The sequence below is a fragment of the Vulpes lagopus genome, chromosome 11 (assembly GCF_018345385.1).
Source record: "Vulpes lagopus strain Blue_001 chromosome 11, ASM1834538v1, whole genome shotgun sequence".
Lineage (NCBI taxonomy): Eukaryota > Metazoa > Chordata > Mammalia > Carnivora > Canidae > Vulpes > Vulpes lagopus.
The window spans coordinates 37,722,529-37,741,664 of NC_054834.1; the positions used below are offsets into that span (position 1 = coordinate 37,722,529).

Below are 19,136 nucleotides of genomic sequence, written 5' to 3' on the forward strand. Positions count from 1 at the left end.
AATAAAAGTAGTCAGTATTTGCTTTATTTCGGTTTTAGATACATGAACCATACTCTCATTCAAAAGAGCAGATTGTATACTTTCTGTGATTAAGTTATATAAATAGGAAAGCAATTAGAAATGATTCCTTGCCAATTTGTGAAATGTAACTATTTTCTCCTTTCTTTCTTTTAATTTCAGGTATTCAGTACTTCTCGGATGCTGACCTGTCACCGTATACTTCATATTCCTATTACATCGAGACTGCCAGTGTGCATGGTTCAACAAGAAGTGCAGCTGTCACTTACAAGACGAAACCAGGGGTCCCAGAAGGAAACCTGAACTTGAGTTATATCATTCCTATTAGCTCAGACTCTGTGACACTTGCTTGGAATTCACCTTCAAATTGTTCTGGTCCTATAGAAAAATATATTTTGTCCTGTGTTCCTTTTGATGGTGGCCAGCCATGTGTTCCTTATGAAGGTCATGAGACTTCTGCTACCATCTGGAATCTGGCTCCATTTACTAAGTACCATTTTTCTGTACAGGCATGTACGAGTGGGGGCTGTTTACACAGCTCACCCCTTACAGTGATGACAGCCCAGGCACCTCCCCGAAGGCTGGGTCCACCTGAGGTGCGGATGATCAGTTCCACAGAACTTCGTGTAGAATGGTCTCCCCCACTGGAGCCAAATGGTAGGAATTCCAGGCTTAGAGTTCTCTTTCTGAGGCCAAATATGTATGAGAATCTAGGCATTTGGAATTGTGCAATAAGCATCTGGCAATTGCATTCGTCTCTGTAACTATAGTATATAATAATTGAGAATTTCTAAAGATATCAGATACTATTTGTACTGGTTAGTAAAACAAGTGTATGTCTTTAATCTAATAACAAATTCCATTCATTTAAATTGCTCCTTAAAAGGCTAATATTATCTTTGCTCTTAATGACATCTGTCACAACACAAACGATGTTTCTAATTTGAAACTCACTTATAAAATGCATTATATTTGACTGTGTCACAAGTTAGGGCACCCATAAGGAGTAAATTTTCTCTTTTAAGCAAGAAAAGGGTATAAAATAATACAAAAAATATGTATATAGGCTAGCTGGCTCCATTAAGTTAATTTTTTGTCTTCATACAATTGAACCCTTGGTTATATAGGCCAGACAGAAATTCATAGATTTTTAGTAATTAATATCATGTACGTACAATGGCAAAACCTTTTTATCAGACTTTTAAGTTACTTGAGAAAACTAGGTAGAAATCAAGTTTAATGCTCCAATATTTATGTAAACAGGGCTTGTGTTAAGTAGATAATAAAATTAAAATCTGCAAATTTGAAAGTATATAAATTAGAGGTGCAATAATCAAATCCTCCTCCCAAAAGCAATTCTCGGTAGAAATTATGATCATTCATTCTGAAAGGGATTGAATTTACCTGGAATCGGTTATAGCTATTTTTCACTTATGGTTTGTCTTTTCCATGAATATGCTTATCCACAGTATTTCATACACTCATCTGTCTGTCAATTTGTTGTCTTTTATAAAAGTCTCATCATCTAGATTACTAAGAAATGGACAGGTAATCCAGTCAGAAAAATAATGCAAAACTGTCACCTTTACCTAGCCTAACCCCACCCCACCCCCAAAATTGTCTGTGTGATGGGTCATCTTGGGTCCTGTTTTATTTACTTTTCTAGGAATAATTATAAGATATGAACTGTACATGAAAAGACTGAGATCTGATGGAGAAACCACCTCAGCAGAAAGCCGAGTCTTTCAGAGCAGTGGCTGGCTCAGTCCTCACCCATTTGTAGAATCAGCCAATGAAAATGCATTGAAACCTCCTCAAACAGCCACAACAATCACTGCCTTGGAGCCATACACTGAGTATGCGTTTCAAGTCTTAGCTGTGAACATGGCTGGCAGTGTGCCTTCTACCTGGACTTCGGAAAGAACAGGAGAATCAGGTGAAGAAAAATGCTTTGAACTCTACTTTTAAGACTCCCAAGTGAAATTACTGCCCCAAATGAAAGTCAACAGCACTGAAGTGTGTTTTGAAAAGCAAGAATTACACATTTATACAGGCCAAGGAAAAATTTAATATATTGGTTGGTTACGTAAATATCTCAAGGTCATAAAGCACTTGCAGTAAGTTTTTGGGGGGGGGAAATAAATGCCTGAGCTATTACTTCAAGGGGGAAAAATAACTTAACTATAGTTATAGTCTTTCGGGAACGTTTGCCAAAAATAGCAATTGGTTTCCATTCCTGAAGTGGGTTGGCCGTATGTACTATCTTGCTCCAAATTCAGCACAATTTATGTTCAATGAAAGAGATAACCGTACCAATTTCACAAATCTTAGTTTGTTTTTATTTCTCTCTCCAAAGCAAATAGTGTAGGTACTAGACTGTACCTAATGATAGAATCCTGGATATTAGAATCTGTAATTCACAAGTGTGCTTATAAGCAGTTGGCAATATGGTAAGGAAGGAGAGTAAAAATTTTTAATTTTCTTAAGATATCTTTATTACAGCAAATGAGATATTTTTAACCCTCTCCCTCACTCTTTACCTTGAAAACCCTTCAAATATCATGAGCCTTTCACCAAAAAAAGATGCTTTTGTTATGCTTTGAATCTATGGATATTCAAAGAAATCCATGTCCTGATTTAAATTGGATCTGTTAGGACTGTGGGAGGATAAGGGTAGCTTTAGGTTGATGTCCAAGGGAATCATTTCATGAATAAAATGTGCATTGTGCTTGAGCATCTCTTAATGACTGCCAGCCATCTTGGACAAATAATAGTGCCATGATAGCACAAGTGATGAGCCATGGCATTCTGGAAGGGGAGAATCAAGGTCAGAAATGAAAAGTAATGGGTGAAACTGCAATACTGGACCCTCATAATCTTATGGGTCACTGGCTACTGAACGTGCGATGAGGTCCTTTGATAATACACCTTTGGTTAGCACATTTAAAATCCATATTAAGATCTCAAGGATGGCAGGGGGAGAATGTATGTACGTATGTACTCTGAGCATTTCAATCAAGATTTATTGAAAACTTTAAACATTTCTTTGGGGTTATTTAGAACATTTTAGATTTACCTCTTTCTGAGGAGTAATATTCTCCAGGCTGTATCAGTGTGGCTCGGTGAAATCTACATCTCTGCAGCAGAAATCCCATATGTCACTATGCATTGTTCTGGACTTTGTGGACTAAGACAAATTCAGTTTTGATGACTTCTCCTTTCAAATGCTTCATGAGACCTACAGTTTCCCCCCCCAAAAGGGAGGAAACTTATCTTACTTATCTTGTACATAAGCAAAGTCCTATATGATTTTCCTCTTGTAAATGGAAAAATATCTTTGCTGGTGGTATAAGGATAGGGAACATCCTTGCAGAAAACATGAAAAAAAGGGGGGGGAATAGCTTTTATAAATACCAGTATATCCTTTGATGTTTGGAGATCAGAGTATTGTGTGAGGAATGGGGTTATGTCAGAAATTAGAGCACGTGTATGAATTCTGTCTGGAGACCTGTAGATAACAGCACTTTGTTCCTGTTATTGTCATCAATAGTGCCGGCATTCATGACCCCCCCTTCCGTCTCCCCACTCTCACCACACTCCCTCAATGTGTCCTGGGAGGAGCCCGCAGAGAACGTAACAAGAGGAGAAGTTGTGGGGTATAAAATCAATATGGTTTCTGAACAGTCACCTCACCAAGCTATTCCGACAGCGTTGTCACAGGTATTACTATTTTAGAATTGAATTGTCTTCCGTTTGACATTTTCTGAGTTTGCAGAATTCTGTGACCAAATTCCCCCTTATATATTCCTTACGTGGTGTGTTTGTTTCTTAACATGACATCATCTGTACAAGGTCCTGTGTGTTTATATCACTTATTTTTTCTAATATAAGCATGTCATAAAACAAAGTAGGTATAATTTTGTTTAACAAAATCTGCTTTTTTGCCCTTAACATATATCCTAAAGTATCTTGTAAAGAGCCAGCTTTCAGTAGCTGAGTATTGTCTGTTATTTGGGCATACAATACCCAATATTGTATTGGGTATTGAAAACAATAATGTTTTCAACCAAACCCACAATCAGTTGATATTGATATTGTATTGATTCTTTTGGAACTATAAATAACACTGACAAGAATGTCTTATATGTCCATCTTGCATATTTCTGTTTCCTAAGAGAATTCCAAAGAATGGATTTATCACAACTTATAGCAAAGGTTATTAATATGTTGTTTAAGGTTTGGGATATACAGCGACATACTTCCTTCCAGTAATTCATACTCTTGCCAGCAGTAATGAGAATAATAATCACAGCTAACTTATGAAGGCTTTATTATGTACATGGACTAAACCATTTGATATGTGTATAGTAATCCTGGAGGAGGAGAGGCTCTTGTTTCCCTCCAGTTTATGGTGTGGTCAATGTACTCCGTTGGCCTATTTTATCAGCATGAGGGTGGCCAAGGACAGAGGCGGCTGATGTTAACTGGACAAGTCATTCTGTGTACGTGGCCTTTTGGCACCTCTTTTGAGGAAGATGCTCTTTGGTGGGCATTAGCATGACATAAAGAGATCTTCACATGTAACAATATCTTCCATGGGACTACCTACATTCTCCTCTCCCAGATTTCCTGGTTCGTGATCTTCTAGTCTTTTTCTTTTTCATGCTGATGACCAATACTTTCAAGTCACTGCCATGTAGTTCAGATGTGTTCTACCTCTGGAGTGTTCCCTTTCCACACAAAATGGATGGCCAGGTGTGCTGCCTGAAGTTCTGCTTATTGAGCAGATTTTTTCTTGCTGCTGGTTTTTAGGGTCATCCTTGAGTGGGGCTGTAGAGCAGCCATCACCCATTTTTGACTTGCAACCATACACCAAGACAACCCATCTGTGAACCAAACCACATTTTTCTATTCTCTCAGCTCTTGAGGAACCTCCAAGAAGTCACATTTATCACCTGAGATTGAGCAACCAGTGTACAAATGATAGATGACATGGGGGTCCAGACAGCCTACTTGCACAGGATATTATCTTGGCTCTGCTTGTGCCTGTTACCGATAGCCCCTTCCATTTTATGAGGAATTTCTGTTGGGCCTACTTGGCCTTAAGACATGGCATGTCTGACAGAACTCAGCTCATGAGGGGTAGCTCTGGCTGCATGGCCATTCGATGCTGATATATTCTTTGTGTTTACCAAGGCTCACTGGCATGCCAGGAGCTGTTCTAGTGAATGGTATTTTATTTCCATTGTGTAATATGCCTTTGATCCAGATCCTATAAGTCTACCTTGTGATTCTTTCGTTGAGAGCTTGCCATAAATGTCTCATAACATCTTTTCCCACTATAGGCAGCTCTAAAACCACAGGATCTGATAGGATTCATGCCCCGAGTTGCTTGACTGATTGCAATGCAGCCTTGACCCGCTGAAGAATCCTTTCTAGCCCTAGGACCCACTCAGAGCTAGCAACACTCCATATTACTCAGTAACTTGGTCAGAATAGTGTTCCCGGATATGCAGCGTGCTCTTTTCAGAACCTAAGAAGGCCGTCCAGGCATTCTATTTCCTGCCTCCTAGTAGTAAATGCAAGATGCAATAATTTGACCTTTACTTTGAAAGGGATGTCCTAGCATATCTCAGGCTACTGGACTCCTAAAATTTTTGCTGATGTGGAAGCCTCCTTATTTTTTAAAAACTTGATCTCTTTCTTTGGAGCATATAATATTTACGAAGACTTCTCCGCACCTGGCATGTCTTGCTTATCTGAGTCATTTAATAGGATGTTATGAATATGGAAAACGAACACTGCCAAGGAGGTTTTCAGTTTGCCTTGAATCGATGACCTTCAGACCTTCTTTGTCTTTCTTCAGTGCATTCATAGCACCCAGCAAGAGCTACCTGATTCCACAGTCCTTATAATTACTACTTTCCGCAAAATAGTCCATATGGTTTCCAGTTCCACCAAACCAGTGAACTTCCTTTCACTGGTAAGTCCAGTTCCCCACCAATAAGAATCACACTACTAGTACGTGCTAGGGACCATCAATACTCCACCCACTCCCTGTGACGAGGTTCTCTTTGGTTGGTGATCCAGCTCCGAAATGTCATTTTAAAGTCTCCTTCCTAGGGTACTCCTAGGTATCTTAAGTCAGGTTCTCCAGGAAACAGATGCTGTGAAGAGGATTGAGTAGAAGGTTTATTGGGGAGTCCTCTCAGAAACAACACACAGAAAGTAGTAAGAGATGCAAGGTTGAGCAGAATAAGAAGCTGAATTGTGATGCGCTAATGAAAGGGTTTAATTTGATCCTGTGCATAGTTCTGGAGCTGAAATGACCCCATAAGGTTGTCCTAAAGAAGTCAAGGAGTCAGACCTTTGTACCCCATTGTATTAGTTTCCTGGGACCACAGTAGCAAATCAACCACAAACTAAATGACGTAAAACAATAGAAGCTGATTGGTTTTAATGGAGGCTAGAATCTGAAATCAAAGTGTTGACAGGACTACTTTCCCTCCAAAGGCTCTCCAGGAGAATCCTTCCTTGCCTCTTCTGCTTATGGTAGCTCCTGGGCATTCCTTGGTCTGTAGAAGCAGAACTCCAATCTCTGCCTGTCTTCACATGGCCTTTTTCTCTGTGTTGCTGTCTCTTCTTTATCTGCGTATCCTCCTCCTTTCTTCTATAAATATATCCCTTGTATTAAGACCCACCCTAAATTCATGATGACTTAATTAATTATAACTGCAAAGAACCTCTTTCCAAATAAGATCACTTTCTGAGGTACTAGGTGAACAAGAATTTTGGGGAGACCCTCTTCAACCCATTGCCAATAGATCTGTCAATATTTTTGAGTTTTCCCAGTAGACAGAGCATGTTTATAACACAAAGGTAGAAGAAGAGCCAATAAATAATTTATGATTCCTTGTTACACTTTTCCATTAGTCTGGAAATAAGTGCTGACTAATTTGCAACTGTCTCAGGTGATAAACACAGAAGTAGCCTTACATATATCTTTTAACGTAAACAATTTAGTCGACCAATCCAGTATATCATAGGATTTAAGGTAAATTTACAGCTGGACCTACTTCATTTGGTCCTTAGTGTTATACAACATTCATCATTGATGTTTTGTTATTGTTTTTGCTATCCTTTTGCTTTGTAAACTATTCTTTCTTCGTAAAATGTAGCTTCAAAGCAACTATCATTTGCACTGTGGTATTCTTTCCTAAGAAACAAAAATGAGAAGAAAACATAGTACATAAAAATATAGCCTTAGAAGTCTGTTTGTTCATATCCCACTTTTGCCAGTTGTTAGCTTTCCACACATCTCTGTGCTTCAAGTTTTACTCATCTGTAAAATAGGAAAACAATTTCTGCTTATCTATATGGTTTTTGTAGAGTTTAAAGAGCTTGAGGAGTATGAGGTACTATTAGCGATTATTAATGGGATAGGACTACATTGCACTTTTAAAAAGATCATTTTATCATTCAGTGAAGCAGGAAAATATTTCTTTTTTATTAGTGACAAAATTATGTATATGCATCTTTTTTTGTTTAAAATCCTTTCTTCTGTGGCCAAATTGAAATAAAGATGTAGATATATCATTTTATTCCCTTATGCTTTCTGTCCCCTACAAATATCTATGTACTTCATCATATATTCAAGAAAGTAAAATCAAGAGTGGCAAAGTCAAAAGTCTTTACCTTCTCAAAAATGAAATTTGTATCCATGTTGACCTGAGTGTGTCTTGTTATAAGCTTGGTAAGAAAATAGCCAAAATTTCTAGGGAAGGCCTACCATAAAATAACTGTTACAGACAGTTGCTCTTTGACTGAGAGTAGTGGCAAGGAAATATCTAGAAGTGGTGATATTATCAGTGTAGAATTTCAAGCTTCTACAGAATTCTCCCCACGTCCTTAAAGATTCATCCCAAAGAAAATTTCCAATTAAATTGATCCTTGAAATCTTGTAAAATGACTATATATGATAAAGACAAAGTTTATCTGAGTGATTACTTTATGTGCCCCAAGCTTTAAGGTAAATACCTTTTTAAAATAATGTAATTTATAACAACTATATGTAGAGAAGTAAAGGCCCATCAAAATTAGTATTAATCTACATTTTCTATTTCTCATTATATTTCACTTTGTGTTCTTGTTCCACAGAATAGTTTGTTCAGGGATCCCTGGGTGGCGCAGCGGTTTGGCACCTGCCTTTGGCCCAGGGCGCGATCCTGGAGACCCGGGATCGAATCCCACGTCGGGCTCCCGGTGCATGGAGCCTGCTTCTCCCTCTGCCTGTGTCTCTGCCTCTCTCTCTCTCTCTGTGACTATCATAAATAAATAAAAATTAAAAAAAAAAAAAGAATAGTTTGTTCAAAAAATGAGTCAACATCCTAAATGAAATAGGAAATACTTCATTTTTAAATTATTTTTTTAAGTGAGTAGAGTTGATCCAATATTATATTAGTTTCAGGTGTACAGCATAGTGATTCAACTTCTCTATATGTTATACTCTGCTCACCATAAGTGTAGCTCCCATCTGTCACCACACAATGCTGTTACAATATCATTGACTAGACTCCCTATGCTGTGCCTTTTATTCTCGCGACTTATTCACTCCTTAACTGAAGCTTGTCTCTCCCACTTCTCTTTACCCGTTTCGCTCATCCTCCCCACTTTGCCTATCCCCCCACACCTTCCCTCTGGCAACCATCAGTACTCTCTATTTGCATATCTGATTTTATTTTTTGTTTGTTTATTTATTTTTTTTAGATCCCACATATAAGTGAAATCATATGGTATTTATCTTTCTCAGTATGACTTATTTTACTTAGCATAATGTCCTCTAGATACATCCACGTTGTCATAAGTAGCATGATCACATCCCGTTTTATGGCTGCATAATATTCTGCTGCTTATTTTTACCACATTTTCCTAAAATCAGAACAGTTTTTTATGCTTTATCCTGAAAACAATTTTACTTTCTAAAAGTCTGCATTAATCCTATCAGAGTTGTTCTAAATGGGATAAATTTTCTAACAATATTCAGTAAATTTTACTCATTTCAAAATTTTACTTTTCTTGGGAAATTTTAAATCACAGAGCACAGAGGAGAAAATTTTATATCCTCAGTCTCCTTCAATAACAATTTTAGAATTAGAAACATAAAGCACTTAGAATTTGGTGTTTGACATTTTTCTGATTTCTAAGTGTAATTGCAAGGAAATGATACCAAATTTTAAAATTATCCCTGTGTTTTTAGAATTTTTGAAATCACCTTTATTTCTGAAAACAATGTTATATAAACGATACAGTTTATATTCTGTTCACGCTGCTTCCTGGAACTACTCATTTAGGTCATGAAATTTTAAAGTCAATACCCGGGCAAATATTCCAAATGAATTTTATCATACTTCTGCAGTGAAAATATCTCGAAAACTACCCCCAAATGTTCCTAATCTTTATAGTTACCTGTGTTTATATTTATGGAGGATTATTTGATATGAATGTATGGCAACATCCCTTAGAAAGAAAGTTTTATACTAATGCTTGGTGTCATACTCTTTGTTTTAATGACTTTTTTTCTGAATATAATTTCCAGTGTTTTTGTATCTATAAGTAAACTTATATGATTGCTTTTGATCATTTCTAGTTATCATGATGCGACCAATTCTCAGTGATAGTTAATTATTTGTTTATGGACTATGGCGTTCCTCTCAGTCTCCTTTGCTCAAATCTGCTATTTTCACTTGGAATTGTATGATAAAGACAGTATTTCAAAAAATGTAACTGTTTGATCTAATCTGCATATGCTTATTTGTATAAGAAAGAAAGATAATTGAGAATTGGCCTCATGTGGATGCTTAGTAATGTGTTTCCTTGTGTTCCTTTTTCTCTTGTGGTTCTTTTTTTCAAGAAAATGATGGAATTGATTTAACATAGTGACATTTTTCTGTACTAGCTCCATCAAATAACATGTGGGCATTGCTGCACAGGGTTAGTTTTGGCCAAGCCCCATGGTTTTATTTGGACTTTTTCATGATAACAATGACAATGTCACCATCCTTTATCTCTACCGTTGGTGACAATAACCATACTACCACGCTGCTTTATGAGGCAATAACTTGGTTTCCTCATTTATCCACTCAGGAACTGGATTATTACCTCATAAAACAGTGTGATTGTACAATTATCAATTAAATCCTAGCTTGTTGAGACTCTTCAAAAAAAAAAAAATCCCTCTTCTAATAGTGGTTGGCAATAATTCCTCTGTCTGAATTCATACAGTATGACTGGATTCATGGATTCTTGACTGCCAAGGTTATATTTCTCACACTGTTTATCTGTTATCTGATTTTTTTTTCTTTGCCTTGAAGGTGTTGTACACTGCTACATCCCAAGAACTGTCTTATATTGTAAAAGAACTAAAACCTTATAGGATATACAACTTTACTATTTCTCTCTGCAATTCAATTGGTTGTGTAACCAGTGCATCAGGAGCAGGACGGACATTAGCAGCAGGTAAGCAAGTTTTAATGGACATGAAAAATACATTGTGTCTTTCTAAACAAACACCTATTAGTTTGGACTTAATACTTATCTTTTCTGATTTCTCCTGCTCCCCGATCAGTAACTCTGATTGCTACCTATATTGACATTTTTAAGCAAACAAAAAGTAAGCAAATGAGCTGAAGTTTGAGAGGTCCATGGGAGCCCTGAGTTGCATCTGTGCCATAATAAGAAATATAATTGGATACAGAGTGACTCCAGGGCTCAGCAACCACCTAAGGTCCTAGTGGCATTCTGACAGTTGTTAGAAGTGTTCAGGAGGCTTCTTATGAGGGCTCAGGATGCTTCTTCCTGACCCTTTCTGTGGGCTTTGGATCTACCCACACCAGCCCTCAGGGGCTAAAGGCAGACATCTAGGGATTACTGGGTTGCCCTGATGTTATATTTTGCCTTTATTGGATAGATGGTAGTGTAATTACTAATTAATTTTGTTATTAATAAGAAGCTCTTAAGTTTGTGAAATTCAAACAAAAGACTCGTTATCAAGTATGACCTTAGTAGGAAGTGGTTTGTATAGATTTTTGCATGCTTTACTTAGAATAAGCTAGACTCATATGACCTTCATTACAGGTATCACTAACACCTACATAACTCAATTCCTCTGCAGTTAGTAGTATATTTTCAAATCAGTTTTTATGTCTGCAATCAAGCAAGGCTTGGTGCTTCTTAAGGAAATGCCCAGATGTGAGAAGGTCAAAAGACTCCGAGATGAATGACAGATATTATGCAAACATATTTAGCTATAAAAAATTTTCCCTAGGCTGTTTTCCTGGCTGTATTCAGGTCTGATTCTATTGTATTGTTTAAGCAATGTTACCAGATTAACTTTGGTTCCTCAGAAACCAAACACCCCCGAACCAATTATGCCAAAGTCCTCTAGTTGCTTTGGGTTCTCGAAAAACTTGTTTGGCTCAAGTTATTTCATTCAAGTAATTTTGTTTCTTCAACTTCTCCATCAATGAGATTGACTCCCCAATTCTAAGGAAGCATGTTTTCCTTCCTTCTTCTAAGGAAGAAGTATTACCTCTACAACCAAAATCTGTGTTTTTATATATTTATATGTATTTCATATGTATGCATACATTTGTGGCATACCTAGATTGTACAGAACTCCATTCTCCTATAAGACTGTTTATTTATTTACTTTTGTATATTAGATTATTAGAGGGTTACTGACTATGGATGATAGAGGCAAGCTCCCTGTCTCCTTTTGGAAAAAAATGATAGAGTTTGGGACTAGAGAACAAAAATTAAAAAAAAAAAAAAAGAGAACTCTGTCTTGCAGGCTGGAGAAGAGTAAAAATAGAAACAACACAAGTTAAGAACTGGCCTGAGTTAGAGCAGAAGGATCACAAACATGTGACTGAGGAGAACTGAAATCATGACTTCCCCGGGTTGTAAAACACTTCAAAGTCGTCTAGTGTGATGCCTGGGTGGCTCAGTTGGTGGAGCATGGGACTCTTGATTTCTGCTGGGGTCATGATCTCAGGGTCTTGGGATCCAGCGCTGCCTTGGGCTCAGCGGGGAGTCTGCTTCTCCCACTACCTCTGTGCCTCCTCTGCTTGCACATGCGCTCTCTCTGTCAAATGAATTCATAATTAGATCTTCAAAAGTCAGGGGCAGCCCCGGTGGCTCAGCGGTTTAGCGCCGCCTTCAGCCTGGGTGTGATCCTGGAGACCCGGGATCAAGTCCCACATCGGGCTCCCAGCACGGAGCCTGCTTCTCCCTCTGCCTGTGTCTCTTCCTCTCTCTCTCTCTCTGTGCCTCTTATGAATAAATAAATAAAATCTTTAAAAAAAAAAAAAAGATCTTCAAAAGTCATTTAGTGTGACTTGCTGACCAATAATAGGATATTCTATGTAATGTTCTTCCCAAGTGTTTGTCCAACTCGTGTTTGATCCCTTTACTGGTAGGGGAGCTACCCCTTCTCAGACAGATCCAGGTTTGGAGACCTCTTTTAAATGGTGATTTCTTACATGGATCCAGAATATGTCTCTGTGGCCTCCACTCAACAGTCTCCCTCTACTCCTCTGGGGACTCCCCAGAGTCTAATTTATCTTCCTCATGACGTCATTTCCAATAACATTTTCCATAACTAGCTTTCCCTCAGGTCTCTCTCCCACACTGCATGCCACCTCCACAAGGCATTGTGTAGTGCCTCCCACCTGCATCTCACAAGCCAATAGTTTCTACTGCTGGTACAGGCTCTCTCCTCTAGATGAGATTCTTTTTGTGAAAACAAACTAATGAAGCGGACTGAAGGGAGACATGCCTGTCTGAAGAGACTAGATGGAGTCTGGGGGTGGAAAGAGAAAAGCAGGACAAATGTCTATGAAACAGATCCTGCCTGGTCAATTCACCAGTGAGAAGAAGTGCACTAACAACACCCACCTTGGTTGCAGCAGCTGATTTCTGTGGCATGGAAGGGACATAGCTCTGGGACGTGGCTCCCATTTCAGCTACTGGTGAGGGTACTGGAGGCCACTTCTGTCCACTGGAACAGTAGTGAGATGAAACTAAGTCCTCTCAATCCTCTCCGACACTTTATCCTTGAAAGATAGAACTTGGAAACTTCTCATGTTCTCTGAAAGCTGTAAGATGCACAAATTAATCGACTTTTGAAAATAAGAGCTTATTCGTATATTTAGGGGAAGAATGATAAGCCAGGATGCCAGGGTTTAAATTCAGACCTCTGCCATCAGCTAGCTGCATGACCTTAAGTAAACTACATTACTTCTGGGGTTTGATCTTCCCATTTAAAAATAAGGATAACCTATTTTATATAGGGTTCATGAGGATTAAGAAAGTTAAATATTTAAAGCAGCGCCCAGCACAGAGTAAATCCTCAGTAAAAATTGTTATTTTTATCACGATTGTTCTCACTATCAGTCACAATGCAAATTTATAAAGTTTCTAATATTATCAAAATCAAAAAGGTATTTTACAGTTTTGCTTCTGTAACACTACGTAACACAAATGAAACCATGCAGAGTCCCAGCACTAAGGATTATATTACAAAAATAAACTGTAAGAGTGCTAAAGTCTATAATCATTATTTTTCAGTTCTGTGAGGACTATGCCATTCAGAATTATGGTAAGCATTTCAAAATTTTGCCCAAAACTACAGATTTCAAATTTGTTGTTTGCCATACACAGTTAACAATGTGCCGTGATTGTACAGTTACTGTATTTTGCTGTGAATGCTCAATTCAGTAAGCATATAATAGGGCTTACCTATTTAGGGCACTGTGCGGGATTCAAAGATAATTCTATTCAGAGACACCTTAATGGTGTCTATGTTAAGATGGTGACATACAAGGTAGGGTGAACAGGAGGTTATGGAGAAGGGACAAAAAAAAAGCTATGGGAACACAGAATATGGGATAGATAGGTTTGATTTGGGAGATTAGGAAATTATCTCCGATGAAATAGCATTGGAGGTGGACTCTAAAAGATTGGTAAGGATTTGGGTAGGTATTTACGGAACACATGCCATCCTAGTCAGTATTTTAGGACTAGCATGGTTCCAGGTACTGATGAGATGAAAACTGGGGTTTATGGAGATTTCTCTGGTAGTAGAATGTAGAAGAGACTAGAAAAGAGTGTTTAGAGTCTGATTGATTTTTCTAATAAGAGCCAAGGAGGGAGGAAATCAGAGGAACAGAAGTAAAAATGGAAGGAAAGGAACACAGGTGGATCAAGGAAGAGAAATCCGCAGGTTAAGAAGCAGGAAGAATTGAAGATGACAGTAAATATTGCAGACCATGGTGATGCCATCAAAGATAATGAGAAAGATGAAGAAAGAACACAAGGGAGAAATAAAGTCATGGGTTTAAGTTTGATCATTTGCTAGCAACATACCCAGGACAATTATAAGGAGCCCACAGCAGAAAATGCAAATCTGCAGCTTAACAATGATATAGATTTCATAATTATTGCATATAGATGCAGCTAAAACTGTGGATAACAATGAATTAGTAAAATCAGAGAAAATACAAATTAAAAGTTCACACCTTAGTGAATGCTCTTATTTTGAGAGAAAGAGAAAGGAGTAAAGGGAACAGAGAAATGGTCAGAATTAAAGGGAACGGTATCAGAAAAGGTAAGGGAAGAGAGAATTCTAGAAGGATCTAGAATTCTGTAGTATCATACGCTGAAGGGAAAGCAAGAGGAATGTGATCTACAAGGAAGGTGGCATTGGTGGCCCTCTCGGGAGCCCTCTGTTTAGTGTGGTTGAAGCAGAAGCTGGAATGTAAAGGATTGAGCATTTGCAGGAGAAGATGTAATGGTACATTTAAAATATTCTCAATGTGTACATTCAAACGTGTATATTTAAAATTGTTTTTTGTTCCTTGCCAACATTTTCCTTCTACCCAATTTCCCTTAAAAGAAATAAATTAACTTTTGTTTCCGTGTAAAAAAATGCTTTCATTTCTGAAGGAAAAGCTATTTTAGTTTCTCCTGGGAAAATGTTTATTTCTTAATCCCTTAATACATTTGGTCAGAACTCTGATTCTTCTCCTGCCAAGCAGAGAATAAAGTCACTTACATGACAAAAGTATGGAAAAATAATTTTTGTTTGCCGTTTGATTTATTTTCGAGGACATCATTTTCAGGGAGTGTTGAAATCAATAAGAATGAACTTAATTGTTTTTGTTGGAGTGTACGGAAAAGCCCAGCAATTCCAGATCCAATATCTTTCTTAGCAGACTTATTTTTGGTGCAGGAGAGTTTTCGGTTACGATTTTTCCTAAGATTCAACATCCAGTTAGAACTCATAGATACTAAGCCATAGAAATAAACAATGAGAAGGTCAATCCTTTTTGAAGAGTCAACAGGTTTGCTGTAGGGAAGAAATAAAAGTTGGCTTACAGCTTATGGTGCTTCCTGCCCTGAAATTGCAATCGGAGGGAATATATTACTGCCACAAAATCTAATGAATGTGTGGGGAATTAGCTCTTACGTGCAAATGTAGTTCACATGAATATCTTATGGGAGATTGAAAGAAGCCAGAGACCAGTCAAAAACTTTTTTAAAATGGTAACCAAAAGTTGGTAGGAGTGTTCAGCTTTTCCAAAGCCTGGATTCATGAAAGCATGTTTCCCCCTTAAATCTCAGTTGCAGAAATCAAAAAAGATACCTGCAACGATTTACCTGATTTTCATCAGAAAGCTTGAGGATTGCAATGTGCTTTTATGTATTTTTTCCAGTGAGAGATATGGTTAGAATCGGTGCATTTCCTCAGGAATATTGAATTGCTGCTGCCTTAGTGTTGGGCCCACGACAAAGCTGAGAACTGGTCTGCTGGGAGGAACTGGTCACTCCCAGGAGCAGCCCTGTTTCCATCTGGAGCAAAAGCCTCCAAGTGGGGTGTTGGATGGCTCTGGAGCTGCTTCTGGGTGTTGGAGGGTAATGAGCTGATGGCCCCGGCCCTGTTAGAGCCCTGGTTGTTTTTTTCCTTAAGATCACCCTTGCAATTTAGCAAATTTCTGTGCATCCAACACTTTGTGAATTCGGCACAGTTTAAACCTCTCATGAGAGAAATTCCTTCTGGAGCTCCGTTCCGGGGTGAACAATGTGATATTTCCTTTGCCTGTCATAAATTGACCTCCACGCTACCAGCTTAGAAGTGCCCATTTCCCATTAAGCAAGTAATTAGCGGTGCATTAAGGTTTTTCTCTGAATCCAGAGTAAAATGTATAGGCTGTTTGCGGCTCAGTTGAAAACACACATTGTTTTGCATGCAGGTACATGAGTCTTTTCATTGTGAATAGGACCCAGAGTGATTAAACAAGCACTCTTAATATGTTAATTTATAATTTTAATTACAACAATCTTGTATATATAGTCATTAGTGAATACTAATATAAATATTTTTCTATCTTTTTATTCATAATGCATAAACCAATCATCCAGTTACTTCTCTGAGGTTGCCTGTTTTTGTTTCATAATACAATCTTTGTTCTTAGTTATGAATGCATTTTGTTCGTTCCTGTCTTGAATAATCCCTCATTAAGCTAGTCACTTTCTGCTCCATGCTAAAAAGGAAAAATTATCATGCAAATGTGGCATGCCATATTAAAAAGCACATTACCAAACACTTTTGTTGCTGTCCTTCAATTAGTTTCCCTTCTTTGAATTTAATTCCATTTGTTGTTAAACTACTGACTTGATGTATGGACTCATGAATCTGAAGCTGCTGCCAAGAAAGTGGGGGGAAAAAAATCAAAGCCTCCTCGAAGAGCTGCAGAGGCGAGCTGAAATGAATTTGCTTCACCTCTGACAAGAACACTTGAACAGCGCTGGAATCCTCTGATGATTCAACTTGGCTAATTATCCAATTATTTATTTCAAGAATAAAGGCACTGTTTTACAATTAGAGAAGTGTAAAGCAATCTGAGAAATTTGGTAATGACAGATGACTTAAGTAACTTCTAAGATAAACAGTATCTGTGCAAACTTGTCTCACTGAGTGTTTCCAGGCAGCAAGTCGTGTGTCGCAGCGTCACCGAGATCCTCAGTACACTGAAGGTTTTGTTTGTTTGTTTTGCTCTTTCAACAACAGAAATTATTTTACAGTTTTAACCAACATGTCACATTTCCGTGGCTCTTAAGCAATGTTTAAGTTGTATTTCGCTTGATTAAAAGCTTTTGGTTCAAAGCAATACTTTTTAATTGCCTAATGATATAAGTCAGTTCTTAGGAAAGAACCGCACATTTAGGAGTTCATTTGCAATATAACTGAAAAATTCATTGCATGGCAGTAAAACAATTTACTGTTAATTACAAGGAGAAGAATTTGCTGTAGCATGCTCACAGATTGCCATGAATCATGCAGCACTCCTAGAGATTTATAACAGATGTGTAAGTGGGATGAATTAGCAGGGTTTAATAACAGAGACACAAATCATGCAGACTTCAAGGAGCTTTAATTGATATACTAGAATGTGACGGGCATGAATCACTCAGCCATTCAACAGCACTGTAACATATGGTCAGCTCAATATGCTGCATCTTAAATCGGTTGGTGAGTCGTTGGTTGTCCCATATGGTGGAAGCAATATATTTTTCATGATTAAAAAAAAAATACATCCATTTTTTAAAGAAATATGATTGCAAAGCATGTTTGTTATTGAACAGTCACCTGAATGCCAAACTGGGTCTTTTAATGATTTTTTTTTAACATGGCAGCTTCCCAAAATAAATAGCGGCTACTACTTGTAATACCAGATCGCTGGAGGCATTGTCAGGACCAAATTGGTGCTTGTTGGCACACTTGATCCACAGCAAAGCCTATGGAAGAGCGCAGCTGATGGTAGCTCCGATTGTCAGGGAAATCCTTCAGGCTCCGGCAAAGCAAACAAAATGAAAGGAATGATGTCACTTTTGGAGAAGTTCAGGAATGCCCAGCTTTGCAAAGAGAATAAAATGCATTGACTGGGAGGCTCCTACTGAGCAGGGTAGGAAAGGGGCTGTGGTGACACTGTTTCCCATAATGTAGCAATTTGGATGTAGCTCTTTATACCGGCCTCTTAATGAGATGTTCGGTCCTTCAGGAACATTCTAAAGGAGATCCTGGCTGACCATCCCATGGATGGTAGCACCGGTTCCACATCGTTCTTGAACAATTATTTCAGCTATGGAAACAGATATCCCGGTGCCGATCAGTCACTGGTGGCGTGCAGAAACCTTTTTTACTGAAACTGGAATCTGGCAGCTTTCAGCAGAGCTTTTGCAGCATTAGTAAATCTGACAGCCTTGAAAAAGGAATATTGCAGCCTTAGAACTGTGGCTGCCAGAATTTAATGTCAACAATTAAAATTTATTTTGATCCTTACCTACTGTTTATTACTGTTTGTATACACAACAGACCTTACTAATACAGAGATGCACTATTAGATGGAATTACCATCTGTTCAGAGTGAAATGCTGGCATCTGTCTTAGATGCTAAAACTAAAATGATATTATTTCTAACAAAACAAAATTAACTGCTTTCTACTCTCACCAACTTTAATTTTGAATGTGTGGATGCACCCAAGGAAAGGGCTCATTGATGAAACTTGTAATGACCTCTGTCACCAGGTCTGCATTTAGGTAGGTGACTTCAGTAGGGGCTCTGTTGGCCTTTGTGGCATGCAGAAATCATACTTTTTAAAGCTTTGAGCTTTATGATGTGTTATCTACAGGAAGGCGTTAAAACAACACAATTAGAATATGGAAAAATTGGCTGAATCAAACAGACTGCAGTATATAAAATATTTTGATAGGTGTACCCTAAATAAGTACAAGGAAAGAAATTAAATAGACAAAAATTCATCCGAACAAAGTTGCCATAGGTCCCACAGTGACACCTTTAGGAAAATATACACTGTATCTTCCTGTTAGACAATTTTTAATCTGCTCCTATACTGACATATATAAAAGATTTATATCCAGTGCCCTCTCCTTTTTTTTTTTTTTTTTTAGGCCTAACTATCCTATTAACAAAGGTCTCTCTAGCTTTTTGAAGTTAGAGAATTTGGAGTATCAAGGACAATGGTGGTTTCCATGCTGA

General features: G+C 37.9%; 1 protein-coding gene across 1 annotated transcript in view; it reads left to right on the forward strand.

The window, feature by feature from the left end:
• Positions 1-19,136, forward strand: part of USH2A (usherin) — a 689,554-nt gene that overhangs the window by 173,241 nt on the left and 497,177 nt on the right. Inside the window, exons 16-19 of the mRNA XM_041722698.1 lie at positions 181-675; positions 1,685-1,954; positions 3,569-3,738; positions 10,389-10,533. Of these exons, the coding sequence (XP_041578632.1) occupies positions 181-675; positions 1,685-1,954; positions 3,569-3,738; positions 10,389-10,533 (1,080 nt within the window). The remainder of the gene's footprint in view (positions 1-180; positions 676-1,684; positions 1,955-3,568; positions 3,739-10,388; positions 10,534-19,136) is intronic.